The sequence below is a fragment of the Mesoplodon mirus genome, assembly GCF_964341445.2.
Source record: "Mesoplodon mirus genome assembly, chromosome: 5".
Taxonomy (NCBI): domain Eukaryota; kingdom Metazoa; phylum Chordata; class Mammalia; order Artiodactyla; family Ziphiidae; genus Mesoplodon; species Mesoplodon mirus.
The window spans coordinates 27,918,251-27,933,019 of NC_138980.1; the positions used below are offsets into that span (position 1 = coordinate 27,918,251).

At 38.7% G+C, this 14,769-nt stretch overlaps 1 protein-coding gene across 1 annotated transcript; it reads right to left on the reverse strand.

The window, feature by feature from the left end:
• Positions 1 to 1,854: 1,854 nt before the first annotated feature.
• On the reverse strand, positions 1,855 to 5,579 carry LOC309805272 (olfactory receptor 1f45-like; the record flags this gene model as incomplete). The annotated part of the gene is given in 4 exon segments (XM_082623204.1): positions 1,855 to 2,520; positions 2,524 to 2,776; positions 5,155 to 5,233; positions 5,390 to 5,579. Coding segments are annotated over 4 exon segments (1,188 nt in total).
• Between the last annotated feature and the right edge of the window lie 9,190 nt (positions 5,580 to 14,769).

The following is a 14,769-nucleotide window of genomic DNA, read 5'->3' on the forward strand; positions in this document are numbered from 1 at the left end:
TTAGTCCATGTTATTATATCTCAAACATTTGCACTAAACTACTTCTAAAATAAAACTTAACAGTTCAGAACACTACATTGATTTTATCACATGTAGTCAGGTTCCCACTGGCACCAACATACATTTGGGAGTTCATTTACTACAACCAAGAAGAACTGTGTTGTGTGCTCAGTACATGTCTGTGAGATGTAATTAGTAAAGAAGTTAAGGGGAATGCACAATTATTAGAGTCTTTAAAAATCAAGGGAGGGCTTTCCTGGTGGCACAGTGTTTGGGAGTCTGCCTGCCGATGCAGGGGACACGGGTTCGTGCCCTGGTCCAGGAAGATCCCACATGCCGAGGAGCAGCTGGGCCCGTGAGCCATGGCCGCTGAGCCTGCGCGTCCAGAGCCTGTGCTCCACAACGGGAGAGGCCACAACTGTGAGCGGCCCATTTACCACACACACAAAAAAAAAAAATCAAGGGAGTTTTTCAGCAGACGAATGAAAGAAAGAGGAAGAGAATTAGGAGAAAGTCATGGAACATATAATTATGTGAGTTGATGACAAACAAAGTTGTAAGTATGGCTCGGGGCCGAGTCATCTTGGGCTTGTATTTGAAGGTAATACTTGGATTTATCCTGGCCTCTTCAATATTTCTATAAGGAGTGGCTGACAGGATGTCATCAATGTTTTAGGGGGATTAAACTGATCCTGTGTGCAGGACAGATATGTGTAGGGGGAAGCAGGAGGCAGTCAGAACCACGATAAGCCTGTTGCTGTGCTCATGGTAAGAGCTGGTCAGTGTTGGGACCAAGTGGGAAAGAAGGTGATAGTGAGGACAATGAGTACTGATTTTTCACGAGAGTAGAGAAGATTGAGAAAGGAGAGAAGGCCAATGAGGAATTGAAGGCTTTTGAAGAATGACCACTGGAGATTTAGGTGAGTGCTCCCTGGACACCAGGGAAGACGAGGTGGGAACCCTCAGGTGTAGAGTAGGAAAAGAGGCAAGGGCTCCTAGAAACTTTCCCCATGGATTGGAACAAACTCTGGACTTGGAGTCAGAAGTTCTGGGTTCTAATCCAAATCCTGTAATTAATTCATGTTTTCATGTTCCTAAGTTGTTATAGGAACTCTGGGCAGTTTAGCATTAAGGGAACCTCTGCTTCTCTTAGCCCATCTAAATTTGAAGGGATACCGAGATTTCTATGAGGAATTCTAGCTACTGTCTGAGGCTCGTCACCCTCTGATACCCATCCCTGACACCCATGCCAGGCAATAAACCACCAAGAAGTTAGATTGGTTGTGGGGGAAGAAGAATAGTGCAGGGCTAGGTTCTGAGCTGTGAGAGGAGAGGGTAGGAATTGAGCCTAAGACAGAGGAAAAGTTAACTAATTCAGTAATGACCAAAGACCCTGAAAGTAACAGCACCATTTGTAACCAATAATTGCTCGTTGTACAGCCCTGGAAAAGGTAACTTTTCTGTGACTCAGTAAATTGGGGATAATTTAACATCTCCTAATGTGAGGCCATAGAGGACAGGTGACACTGAGGAGAGCCAACTCTAAAGTTTTCTGAAATTCTCAGACCATAGAGTAGCCACTGTCTCATAGGGTTGCTGGACCCAATCCTGTCTTTTCCTGAATTTTTGTTGTCTGTAAAATAAGTGTTTTTAAATCACACCTTTTTATACATAACTAATGGTTTTATGACTTATGAGCACCTATCAGCCTCATATTTAAAAGCATGACCATGATCACATATCATTAATTACAGGAATAGTCATGGGTAAATTTACACCTATAGGGACTCAGTTTCTTGGTCTGTAAAATGAAAAAAATGTATGCTATCAAGAGTCCTCTCAGTTCTAAAAGTTTTAAATTATAGAATATGAAATTAGTTTCCTTAAAGCTCCCTTCATGTCATGATTTCTCAAGCTGTAGATGAAGAGATTGATGAGAGGAGTCACCACTGTGAAGATGACAATAGTCACCACATCTTGCACTGAGTACGAGGATGAAGGGTGCTTATAGACCCCCAGGATTGCCCCATAGAACAGGGAGACCACAGTGAGGTGGGATCCACACGTGGACAGGGCTTTTCTTATTCCATGGGCAGATGGCAACTTCAGTACATTAGAGAAGATGGAATCATATAAAATGATGATACATGTAAATGGTGTCATAAATACCAGTTCACCCACAGTGAATACCATCAGGTCATTGATAAAGGTATTCAAACAAGAGAGTTTTAGAATAGGATAAGGGTCACAGAAAAAGTTATACACAGCATTGTTGGAACAAAATGTGAGTTGCACCATGAGAAGAGTGTGTAGGAGAGCATGCAGATTTGTACTGAGCCAAGATGCAGCCACCAGAAGGACACAGAGTTTGGGCCTCATGATCATGGTGTAGTGGAGTGGGCAACAGATGGCAGTATAATCATCATAGGCCATCACACTCAGGAGGAACCCATCTCTGTTGATGAAAATGATGAAGAAGTAAATCTGGGTCGTACATACCATGTAAGAGATAGACTTGCTTCACAGTATGTGATTCACCAGCTTCTTGGGGATTGTGACTGATGAAAAGCAGATGTTGACACAGGAGAGGTTGGCCAAGAATAAGGACATGGGTGTTTGGAGATGACTGTCACAGCTGATAGCCAAGACAATGAGAAAGTTCCCAATGAGGGTGACCAGGTACATCCACAAGAACATCCCAAAGAGAATCTCCTCCTGCTCTGACTGCCCAGAGAGTCCCAGGAGAATGAATTCTGTGACTCCAGTCTGGTTGTCTCTGCCCAGGGGAGAAGATGTGGTCAAAAGTAAAAGGAAATATTTATTTAATTAGGCTCCATATATTGTTTAGAGATTACAAGTTTTTAATGATACCAGATCCAAAATGTATTTCTTAATTAATAACACTTCAAATATAAAAGTAGATGAGATTGATAATGTCATCATTTGAGCAAATTTTTTATGATACTGTTTTGTCATGGAGAATTAATTCACATTAGATAATTCTATGAAGCGAGTTTTAATGAAATAAATAGCTGGTTAATTTCTATAATTTTCATTTGTGTTTAATTATCTTTGATTTCATGCAGCTTAATTCATACTTCAATAACATTTAATGAATATCTGGTATATACAAGTTATTTTCACATACACAATCTCTTTTAATCCATATCATTCATATATATATATATATATATATATATATATATATATATATATATATATTGGCCGCCTCACATGGCTTTTGGGATCTCAGTTCCCTGGCCAGGTACTGAACCTGGGCCACAGCAGTAAAAGCCTAGAATCCTAACCACTAGGCCACCAGGAACTTCTGTAATCCATCATTCATAAGTGAGGACCCTGAGAAGAAGAATCAGAGATGAAGAACCTGGGATTCAGGGAAATTAGGTGATGACAGATTAGATTGAAAGAAAGCGTAACATTTATAGTCTTGAAACAGCTGAAATGCCCTTTTCTTTATATTCCTCCCTAGTTTTACTTCCAAGTTTCAATTATCAACCATTTATTGAGACTATAACCAAGTGCCAGGCAGTGTCTTCCTGCCTTACATACATTTCTTACAGATTTAAAATATGTAAATTTAAAAAATAACAAGCCTCATTAAGCAGAAGGGAAAAATGAAGCAATGAGATTTAGCTATTTGTTTAAAGTCATAAGTTCTTTTACCCGAATAACTTTATACAACTCACTCAAATTCATTCTGGATCTCTCTTATTTTCTCAGGATTATACTAATTCTAGGCACTGAAGGATCTGCCTGGCAGTTTTCCCTCAACGTTGTAACTGGAGAGCATCAAAATGTCATTGCAGTAGCTCACAAATGTTGGCTTGGATGAGCTAAGCATGCTAGTGAGTTTGCTATGTACTGCATTCTGTGAAGAGACTTCTTTTCTCCCTGTGCTGGCCAAAACAGGATCACTGGTATTTGTATTATTTTTGAAGAGGAAAAGGAGATTCATAGAGAAAGTCAAGTTATGGGGGCATATCCAAGTGATAATCCCAGCCTTAAGGAATTCATGCAGGCAGAAAGAGTCAGATAGAGAATTTTGAATATGTAAGAATACACAGTATTCGAATAGTAAAGAGGAGAGGAGATGGCATTTCAGGGGAGGAGATTTACAGGTTAAATGTCTTGACTGACTGGGATAAAGGATGTCACAGGCAATACTTTTAGGAGAGTGGTTGCAGGATGTATATAGTATGGTGACTATAAAGTATCCAGCATTTTGAGAGTTAACTTAGTAAAACCAATGTAAAATTCTGAGATCTGAAGCCATTTTCTCATAAATTATATCACAGAATTAAAAGGTAGAAAGGCAGTAGTTGGCAGTACCCAGAGCTATTGAAAGAAAGTACTTCAGGGAAAGGATGTCGAATGTAGAAGTGGGGTACAGGGGTTGCATCAAGGAAAAACCAAAACAATATTTGTGCAGACTTTTTCATTGTGCTCCAAAGAGTAGATGTTGATATTAGGGTCTTAATTGTAAGCTATTTCCCATAATGGAAATGGTAGTAGAATGTGAAAGAAGTATAGCAGGATGGTGTAGGGTTTTTCCTATTGTCTGGGAACTGGCAAAGGCCAAAACAGGTGTACAGGCTCTAAATAACCCAGACTCTAGGTCGAGAGATCTGCCAGCATTAAGGTTAGCCACTTCCTGTCAATGTTTGCTGAGATAGTCCTACCAGGAGTACAAGCAACGTTGGCCCCAACCCCCAAGTCAATATGGTAAGAGGGCCTGGTTTCATATATTAGTCCCTTGTGAATCTCTTTAGTTTGTGACTGTCTCTGAGACATCTCATGTTTTGCAGCATTGAGTGTTTGTGTTCCTGGACCTTAAAACTGAGGATGCTTCGTGCTTGGACCGCAGCTCAAGCTGACCCCCTCTGTGGGGTTCCATGTGGCATCCAAGCAACCTCCCTCTGAGACACTTCTGTAATGTGGTCATAGACCACAGTGAAGGTACACAAGGAAGCAACTAATAAAACGGTGGAGCTTAAGGGTAGAATAGGAGGGTCTTGAATGTCTGACAGAAGAGTCTCTTTTGTGAGGAAAGAGGGTGGCTCTTGGCTCTGAGCTTTTGGCCAGAATTTCTAAGAGCCTGCCATCACTGATCTTAGCAATGCTGCCCTTAGTTACCTCTTTCGTTTCCCACTGCTTAATTTTCTGTTTCCACCTTGGAAACATGCTTGCTCTCTTCTGCAATGGGCAGTACATCCTGAAAGAGGAAAGGCTTGTACATGTTAAACCAGGTGATGTTTCCCGTTTGAACTTGGTGAGATGCTGAAGCATTTAGTGTGTGTTTCTCCAAATGTAAATGTATGTGTTTTTGTCTATGTGAATCTGTCTCTGTGGGAGATAACTGTGTCCTCACCTGCTTTCCCAGATTTTCTTACCTGGCTGCTCTGCTGCTGTGAGAGGCTATCATGGGACCCCTGTCTCCACTGGCTCCTTGCCTGACCCTGAATCATGAGAATGTCACAGCTAGTGGGGGAGTCAGAAAGATTTTCTCCCTGGAGGAGAACACTTAGATTCAGACAGGTGGATTCCCCACAGCTCCTCATTAAAGGCACACATACTAAGTGTTCTTTGTTCCTATCCTCTCTGGAAACAGATATCTCAGCCTGAGGGGAATCAGTTTAGTGTTCAGACTTGTTGCTTCCCATTGCATCAAGTACATCTCACACCCATGTCACAGACAAAATATACTTGGTCCCTTGTTCTGTGCTCAGAATTGATCTGAAGAAAAATTGTGAAGCCAGTGAACTTGGCCCACAGATATTCACGGTAGCTCCATTCTTTGCTCTACACTGACTCCCTTTTGTATAATCCTTAAGTCTTTAGGACTCTGCACTCTTTCTTCTTTCAAATAAAAGGTTTGTCAATTTATAGTAAGAAAGTAAGGTCTAAGAACAGACCCTCAATTCTGTCTCAGTTAATCTCTGTAATAGTTGCTGTGTCCCTGACATAGGAAACCAGAGGTACCACTTAGAAATGCTGGCCTGTGGATGGGGGTAGGGAATACTGGGTGTGGGTTATATATGTGGTCATCTAAATAATATCTGTGGGCTATTGGAACTTGGATGTGTATTTTTAAGTTTCTATTTGTGTGCATATACATAGCAAAATTTTTACAAGGTGAGTTTTAAAACCAATTTTAAAAAATGAAAGAACACAAATATGAAATTGGGCAAAGGTGTGTTAGGCAAGTGCAAATATTAGAGAACATTGGTGGCATTATTAATTACAGATAAAGCAATAATTAAGTCAACTGAAAGCATAAATCACAAAAGAGGAATATTTGATGATAACAAAGGACAAATTCATAAAACTTAATCACAGTTATGAAATCAAACAAAACAATGTAGCAACTGTTTGCAATAGCAATGTAGAATAGGAATAGGTTAGGCAAAGGTTTAAAAAAATTTTAAAGAAGTTGATTAATGTCTTAATGATGGACTTTAATATACAATTCCCAGAATTTGATAGATCAAGTAGTTAAGTTAAAAAATATGACAGAGATTTTGTTTAAACAACAAAGAAATTTGATTTGTACACAGGGAAATATATTCAATATTCTGTGATAAACCATAATGGAAAAGAATATTTAAAAAATGCATATATAACTGAATCACTTTGCTGTACAGCAGAAATTATCACATTGTAAATCAACTATACCTCAGTTAGAAATATATATATAGGGCTTCCCTGGTGGCGCAGTGGTTGAGAGTCCGCCTGCCGATGCAGGTGACATGGGTTCGTGCCCCGGTCCGGGAGGATACCACATGCTGCGGAGCAGCTGGGCCCGTGAGCCATGGCCGCTGAGCCTGCACGTCCAGAGCCTGTGCTCCGCAAGGGGAGAGGCCACGGCAGTGAGAGGCCAGTGTACTGCAAAAAAAAAAAAAAAATTTATATATATATATATATATATATATATATATATATATATATATATACACATATAAAATACACATATTTCCACCTTGAAAATAGAAAATATATATTCTTATTTTAAGCCCAGGGAATAATTATAAATGTTGGCCATTTTCTTGACTACAACAAAAACTTTATAATAGAGTTTTTGAAATGAAAACTGAATCAATGAAATCAAACATTGATTTCATAAGATATATTCTCTTATGGCCTTCACCACAAAGCCAAAAATTAGAAACCAGAAATCAAAATGTAAAAAGAAATGTTCAGTTGATAAAATTTAAAACAGTGTTCTTCATAATCCCCATATCAAAAAGAAAGTTTAAACCAAATGATTCATAAATTAGAGAAAAAATATAAAAAGCTATGGGAAAATAGACTTAAATGCTCTTATTAATAATAAAGGAATATAAAAACTGAATAAATCAAGTATTTAATCAAGAATTTTTATTTTAAAATTATTTTAGTCAAATAAATATATTAGCATAGCTTTAAAAGTTAAACAATTCTTTAAATGAGAAAGGTAGTTCACTACCTATCTTTCCACTCCATGATCCAACTTCCCAATGTAAATACTTTTATATATTTCTAAATAATATGTTTATAATGCTATTTTTGATCATTGATTTACAATATATTGTCTTCCCATTTTGACAGGTGATGAGTTAATACCATTTCACCATCCCTTTTCCTCTTCCTCAAATGCTCCTATTATAGGCACATCACAATTTGGAGGTATGTCAATATCTATTATTGACTTTCTGACTCTGTTATACACCGTTTGTGTACTAATCCTTTTGTTTTTCCTGGCACAAATTTTGAATGTTCCTGAAGTTAATAATTGCCTATTTTTTTCATTTGCTTAATTTTTTTTGTGTGTGTGGCATGTGGGCCTCTCACTGTTGTGGCCTCTCCCGTTGCGGAGCACAGCCTCTGGACGCGCAGGCTCAGCGGCCATGGCTCACCGGCCCAGCCGCTCCGCGGCATATGGGATCCTCCCAGACCCGGGCACGAACCCATATCCCCTGCATGGGCAGGCGGACTCTCAACCACTGCGCCACCAGGGAGGCCATCATTTGCTTAATTTTTATGCCTCTTTTCCTTCCATATTTTGAAATTAATTTTGGGGGGGTGAGTTATAATTGATAGATAATAAACATTACCCATTTACATTACACTTCGATGAATGTTAAAATCATGTTGTCATGTAACCACCACCACAATCAAGAAACACAACAGTTATATCACCCTAAAAAGTTTTCTTGTTTCCCTTTGAAGTTAGCACCCTTCCATGACCAGGTAATCACTGATCTGCTTTCTTTCACTACAATTTTGTGTTTCCTAGAATTTAATATAAATGGAATCATACAGTATGTGGTCTTTTGTGTTTGAATTCTTTCACTTAGCATAATGCTTTTGAGATTAATCCATGTTGTCAATGTATCACAAATTTGTTGCATTTATTAACATTGTGTTCCTTTTCATTCCTGTGTAGTATTCCATAGTAAGGAGATCCACAATTTTTATAACCATTCAACAGTTGAGGAAATTGGTTTGTTTCCAGTTTAGAACTATTATGTATAATATGTATGCATATCACTATATATGTATACAATGTGCATATAATACTACCATGTATATTTCTGTAGAAGTTTGTGTGTGGCCATATGCTTTCATTTTTCTTGGAATGTGATTACTGGTTTTTATGGTAAATGTTTTAACTTTATAAGATACTGCAATACCGTTTTTGCAAAAAATAGCTGGACAGTTTGCATTCCTATCAGCAATATTTGAGAGTTCGAATTGTTACACATCCTTATCAACACTGGGTATTGTCAGTCATTTTTTTTTTTTTTCGGTATGAAGGCCTCTCACTGCTGTGGCCTCTCCCGTTGCAGAGCACAGGCTCCAGACACACAGGCTCAGTGGCCATGGCTCATGCGGCACGTGGGATCTTCCCGGACTGGGGCACGAACCCATGTCCCCTGCATCAGCAGGCGGAGTCTCAACCACTGTGCCACCAGGAAAGCCCTTGTCAGTCTTTTTAACATTAACTATTCTACTGGATGTATAATAATATCTCATTGTGGTTTTAATTTGCATTTTCCTGATAACTAGTGATGTTGAGCATCTTATACTTATCGCCTATTCATATATCCCCTTTTGTGAAGTTATGTTCAAATATTTTCCCCGTTTTTATTGGGTTGTTTGTCTATTTTTATTGAGCTGTTTTTCTTCTCAGTTTTGAGTTTTATTTTTTCTGGACTCAATTGTAAATTTCGCAAAGATTTTCTCCCAGTTTGTGGTTTGCTTTTAATTTTCTTATGCCTTATGAAAAGAAAAAAAATTAATTTTAATGTTCATCTTATCACTCTTTCCCCTTAAAGTTATGCTTTTTATGTCCTATTCATGAAATCTTTGCCTCAGTCAGTGTAACAAATATTTTGTACCATGTTTTCTTCCAGTAGTTTAATAGAATTTTGTCTTTAACTTTATGATTCATTTCCGTGGGTGAATATGATGTGAGATAATAATTAGAGTTAGTTTTTATCTATACTGATTACCAGTTGTTCCAACATCACCTGCTAAAAAGATTTCTGTTTCCATATTGAATTATACTTGCACCTTTGTTGAAATTCAATTCTATTTCTGGAGTTTCTGTGTGTTGCATTCATTTCTATGTTTATCTAACACCAATACCACACTGTCATGATTATTGAATCTTTATGTTAAATATTGAGATCAATAGTATAAGTGATCTGAACTTGTTCTTAATTTTCAAGGTTTTCGGCTATTTTAGGTCCTTTGCTTTTCAATATAAACCTTTAAATCAGCTTGTCAATTTCTTGAAAATTGTCTGTTAGGATTTTGATTGGGTTGTATTGAATCTGTTGATTAATTTGGGGAGAATTAAATTCTAATCTTTTATTGCTAACATATAGACACACAGTTGATTTTACGTATTCACCTTGTACTCTGAAATTAGCTTATCAATTCTAGGAATGTTTCTATAGATTCCATTGTGTTTTCTATGTACTTCAACATGTACACTACGGCAAGAGTCAGCAAATTTTTACTGTAAAAGGCCAGTTACTGAGTACTCTACATGTTGCAATGTCACCTCTCCCATTGTAGAAGGAGAGCAGTCATAGAAAATATGAAAAAAATGATGATGGCTATGTTCCAAAGAACTTGTTAAAAAAAGAAAACAGAATGCAGAGGGCTGAATTTTGCTTATAGGCTGTGCTTTGCCAACTCTTGTTCTTGGGTTTTTCAGAAATGAAATCCTATAACATGTACACTTTTGTCTGGCTTCTTTAACAGCATAATTGTTTTGAGATTCATCCATGCTGTAGCTGTAGTTTATTCCTTTTTATTGCAGGTAATATTCCATTTCATGGCTATACTACAATGCTTCATACAGGCGCCTATCTATGAAGACTTGTGTTGTCTCTTAGAAATAAAGCTGCTAGCAACATTCAACTACAAGACTTGGTATGGATCTATGCTTTTTCTTCTCTTGGATTAATTAACTAGAAGAGGAAAGGCTGGATCATTTTAAGAAATTAACATTTTTAAGAAAATGCCAAACTCTTTTCCAAGGTTGTTGTATTGCGTATATTTCTTGGTGAATTGCCTGTTCAAATTTTTTGCATTTTTCAAAATTACAATGTTTGTCTTTATATTCTTGAATTTGTATATTGGGCATAGTTAAACTTTATCAGATATATGAATTAACAGATAAATGTTCTCGTTAGATATATGATTTGCAAATGTTTTCTTCCAGTATGTAACTTGTCTTTTAATTCATTTATCAGTGTATTTTGAAGAGCAGAAGTTCTTACTTTGATGTTCAATTTACCAGTTTGTTCATTTATATATGGTCTTTTGGTGTCATATCTAAGACATATTTATGTAATCCAAGTACCCAAAGTTTTTTGTTTTTTTTTTGTTTTTTGTTTTTTTTTTGGTGCGCGGGCCTCTCAATGCTGTGGCTTCTCCCATTTTGGAGCACAGGCTCCAGACACGCAGGCTCAGTGGCCATGGCTCACGGGCCCAGCCACTCCACAGCATGTGGGATCTTCCCGGACCGGGGCATGAACCTGTGTCCCCTGCATTGGCAGGTGGACTCTCAAGGACTGCGCTATCAGGGAAGCCCTCCAAAGATTTTTTACGTGTTTTGGAAGTTTTATAACTTTAGATTTTACATTCAGATCTGTGGTCCATTTTGGGTTAATTTTAAAATATGGTATGAGGTATGGATCTAAGTTCCATACCCCCTCACCCCATATGATTTAGATAGCCAACTGGTCCAGCACCACTTGTTTAAAAAAGCCAGACGTTCTCTGCTAAATTGCCTTTGTATTTGGGTTTATTTCTGAATTCTTTCCTTTTCATTCATATATTTGTCTATACGGATGGCAGGACTCATGGCCAAGACTGATGGCCAAGACTCATTTGTCTTGAGTACAATCTTTATATAATAATTCTTGAATTTGGACAGTGTAAGTCTTCCAACTTAGATCTTTTTCAAAGCTGTTTTTGCAATGCTAGGTTTTTTGCATTGTTATATAAATTTTAGAATCAGTTTGCCAATTTCTATGAAAAAGTCTGATGAAATTTTGAGACCACATGAAATGTTATCTATTTCAGAATTAACGATAATTAGTATCCTGACCCAAAAGCATAGCATATTTCTTCATTTTAAAAGGTTTTCTTTTATTCCACTCATGAATATTATTTTTAGTTTTCAGTGTATGGATTGCTCATATTTTTGACAACTTTAACACTAAATGTTTCATATTTTATGCTACTGTAAATGGTACTAAGTTTTTAATTCAAATTATTTATTATTTGTTGTTATATGATTATTTTTTAATATTGGTTTTGAATCCTGAAACTTTGCTAAACTCACTAATTAGCTATAATAGATGCCTTATAATTCCATCAAAAATTCTGCATGGCAGATTATTGTGTCCACATACAAAGACAATTTTACTTTTTCCTTTCCAATCTAATTGGGTGCCCTATAATTTAATTTAATTCAGATACTAACTATTCTGACCTAAGACAGACCCCAGAGTTTAAGGGCTCAGTCCCACAAAGCTACCCCCATTCAGATGCCAATCAGAAGTACTGGGCCCCCAGGTTACTCATACTCTGTTAAACTTGGTTACACATCGGGGTTTCCATGACCCTATCCTCAAATTGGATAATTTGCTATAATGTCTCACAGAACTCAAGGAAACAGTTTATTTACCGTTATTGGTTCATTTTAAAGGATACTATAAATGACACAAATGACCAGCCAGAGGAAGAGGCACATAGGGACAGGCCAAGGTCAGGAAGGGTCCTGAGTGCAGGAACTTCTGTCCCACAGAGTTTGGGGTGCACCAGCCTCGTGGCACATGGATGCTCGCTCTTCTACTTTTCCTTCTTTCTCTGGCCTGTGGTGTGGAAATGATGACAGTACCTCCAGCTGCCACCCTGGACCATAAGATGAGGATGGAAAACTTACACTAAGATAATGGGGTAGAAATTTCTGAGCTTGGGAGTCTGATGACATCTTAGATCCACTGTACCAGCCTTTGAATACCTACAACTGATCTTATTTTGTGGGTGATAGAAATAAACTTCTATCTTGTCTAAGCCAACATTTTATACATTTTTGTCTTTTGAAGGTAATAGTACTGTTCCAAATGGCCCCCAAGCATAGTGCTGCAATGTTGTCTAGTGTTCCTAAGTGCAGGAGGGCCATGAGGTGTTTAACGGAGAAAATAATCTTTGTTCAGGTATGAGTTACAGTGCTGTTGGCCATGAGTTCAATGTTAATGAGTTTACAATATATATTAAGTAAGGTGTATTTAAACTGAGACACACATACAACAATGTTATGTATTGATTGGTTGACCAAAAATATTGTGGCCAGAGGCTCACAGGAACCTCTTTCCCTTAGTAACAGTGGTTCAGTATTCACCAATTCAGTGTTTATCATGACTTTATGGAAGAAAACTACCTACATAAAGAGAATTGACTGTATTATTATCCTTAGATGATAAAGCTGAGGTGCAGAGATACAAAGTAATGAGCCCGGGATCACATAGCTAGTAAGTGGTACAGTTGATATTTGAACCCAGGGCAGCCTGATTCCAGAACCTGTATTCTTCCCCACCACACCATCCTGCCTCTGGTAGGGTGAGAGAACCCTGGGTATCAGACTTCCTTGAAGGTCAAGTTTGAGTGGGAATTTGGATGCCCTGGAAAAAAACTCCTTCCCAGCCTTCTAGGAAATAATGGTATCCTGGGATGTCAAGTCAAACCTGTAGTGTCTCAATGTCTTGGGGAGCAGGGTAGTAGGTCAGAGTTTCTTTGTACTATCAGAGTGTCCTGGGATCATCAGGCTGCTTTGGATGGCTGGTCAGAGTTCCCTTATAGGGTTAGGCTATTTTGAGGCAGCAAGAGTATTGGAATTCAGTGTGTGCTTGTGGATCCAAGTTGACTACATGAATCTGGGGAGGCAGAGCTGTCATATAGCTCGAGTTTCTCTAGGAGGCCACAGTATACCCTGGGGTAGGGGGAGAGGGGTTGGCATCTTGGATCAGTGTTTCTCGACTTTTATGTTGTTATGACCTGAATGTTTGTGTCTCCTCACCACTTCATATGTTGAGTCCTAACCCCAATGTGATGCAATGATATTTGGAGGTGGGGCCTTTGGGAGGTGATTAGGGTTAAGTGAGATCGTGAGGTTGAGGCCACAAGATAAGAGTAGTGTCTTTATAAGAAGAGAAAAGAGACCAGGACTGAGTTCTCTTTCTGTCTTGTGAAGACACAGAAGGTGGCTGTCTGTAACCCAGGAAAAGTCTCTAAGGAACTGAATCAGCTGGCACGTTAATCATGGACTTCTCAGCCTCCAGAACTGTGAGAAATGGATACCTGTTGTTTTAGCCACCTTACCTTTGGCATTTTATTATGGCAGCCAGAGCTGATGAAGACAAGTGTACAGTCAGTTCTCTTGGGGATCTTGTTACGGTGAAAATTCTGATTCAGTAGGACTGAAGTGAGGCCTCAAATCTTACATTTCTAACAAGCTCTCATGTGCTGCTTATACTTCTGATCCATGGATCATATTGTAAGCCTCAGGATCCTGGAAGATTACTATGTTTTTCTGTCTTGAGTTGTTCTTTTAAAGAATGTGTGTGAAGGATTAGCATAACATTGGGGATCAGACAGTCCTATGAGTACAGTGTGTTCCAAGGGGATTAGGGTGCCCTCATTGATTCAGTCTATTCTGACATTTCAGAACTTCATGGCGGGGGACAGGGATAATCTCCTAGTTGAGGTTGAATACTCTAGGTTTCAGTGTGTCCTAGAGAACCCTAGAGTCCTAGGATATTGGGTTGTCTTTAAAGGGTCAGGATGTCCTACAGATGTCAGAATGTAGTTCCTAGATCTAAGTAATCTCAAGAAGCAGAGTACTGCGTGTGTCAGGGTGTCCTGACTGCTCAGCAATGGTGGGTATGTCAGGGTTTCCTTGAAGAATCAGAATGTCGGGATGTCATGGGAATCTCAGTCTTCTGCAGAGTCCTGAGGTCCAGGGAGATCAGGATGCACCTGGAATACAGATGCTCTTGAGGGTAAGTGTTCTCTGATGGTCTGGGTGACCTTGGAGGGTCAGGGAGTCCTGGGGGGTTCTGAGTGAATGAGGAGGTGACATTTGGGAGAAGAAAACAGAAAGTACTTGAGAACTATGGTGTCCGGGAGACTCATCCTATGGTTCAGGTTGTCCTGACGGGGTGTCCAGTGTATTCTGAGAATCAGGAT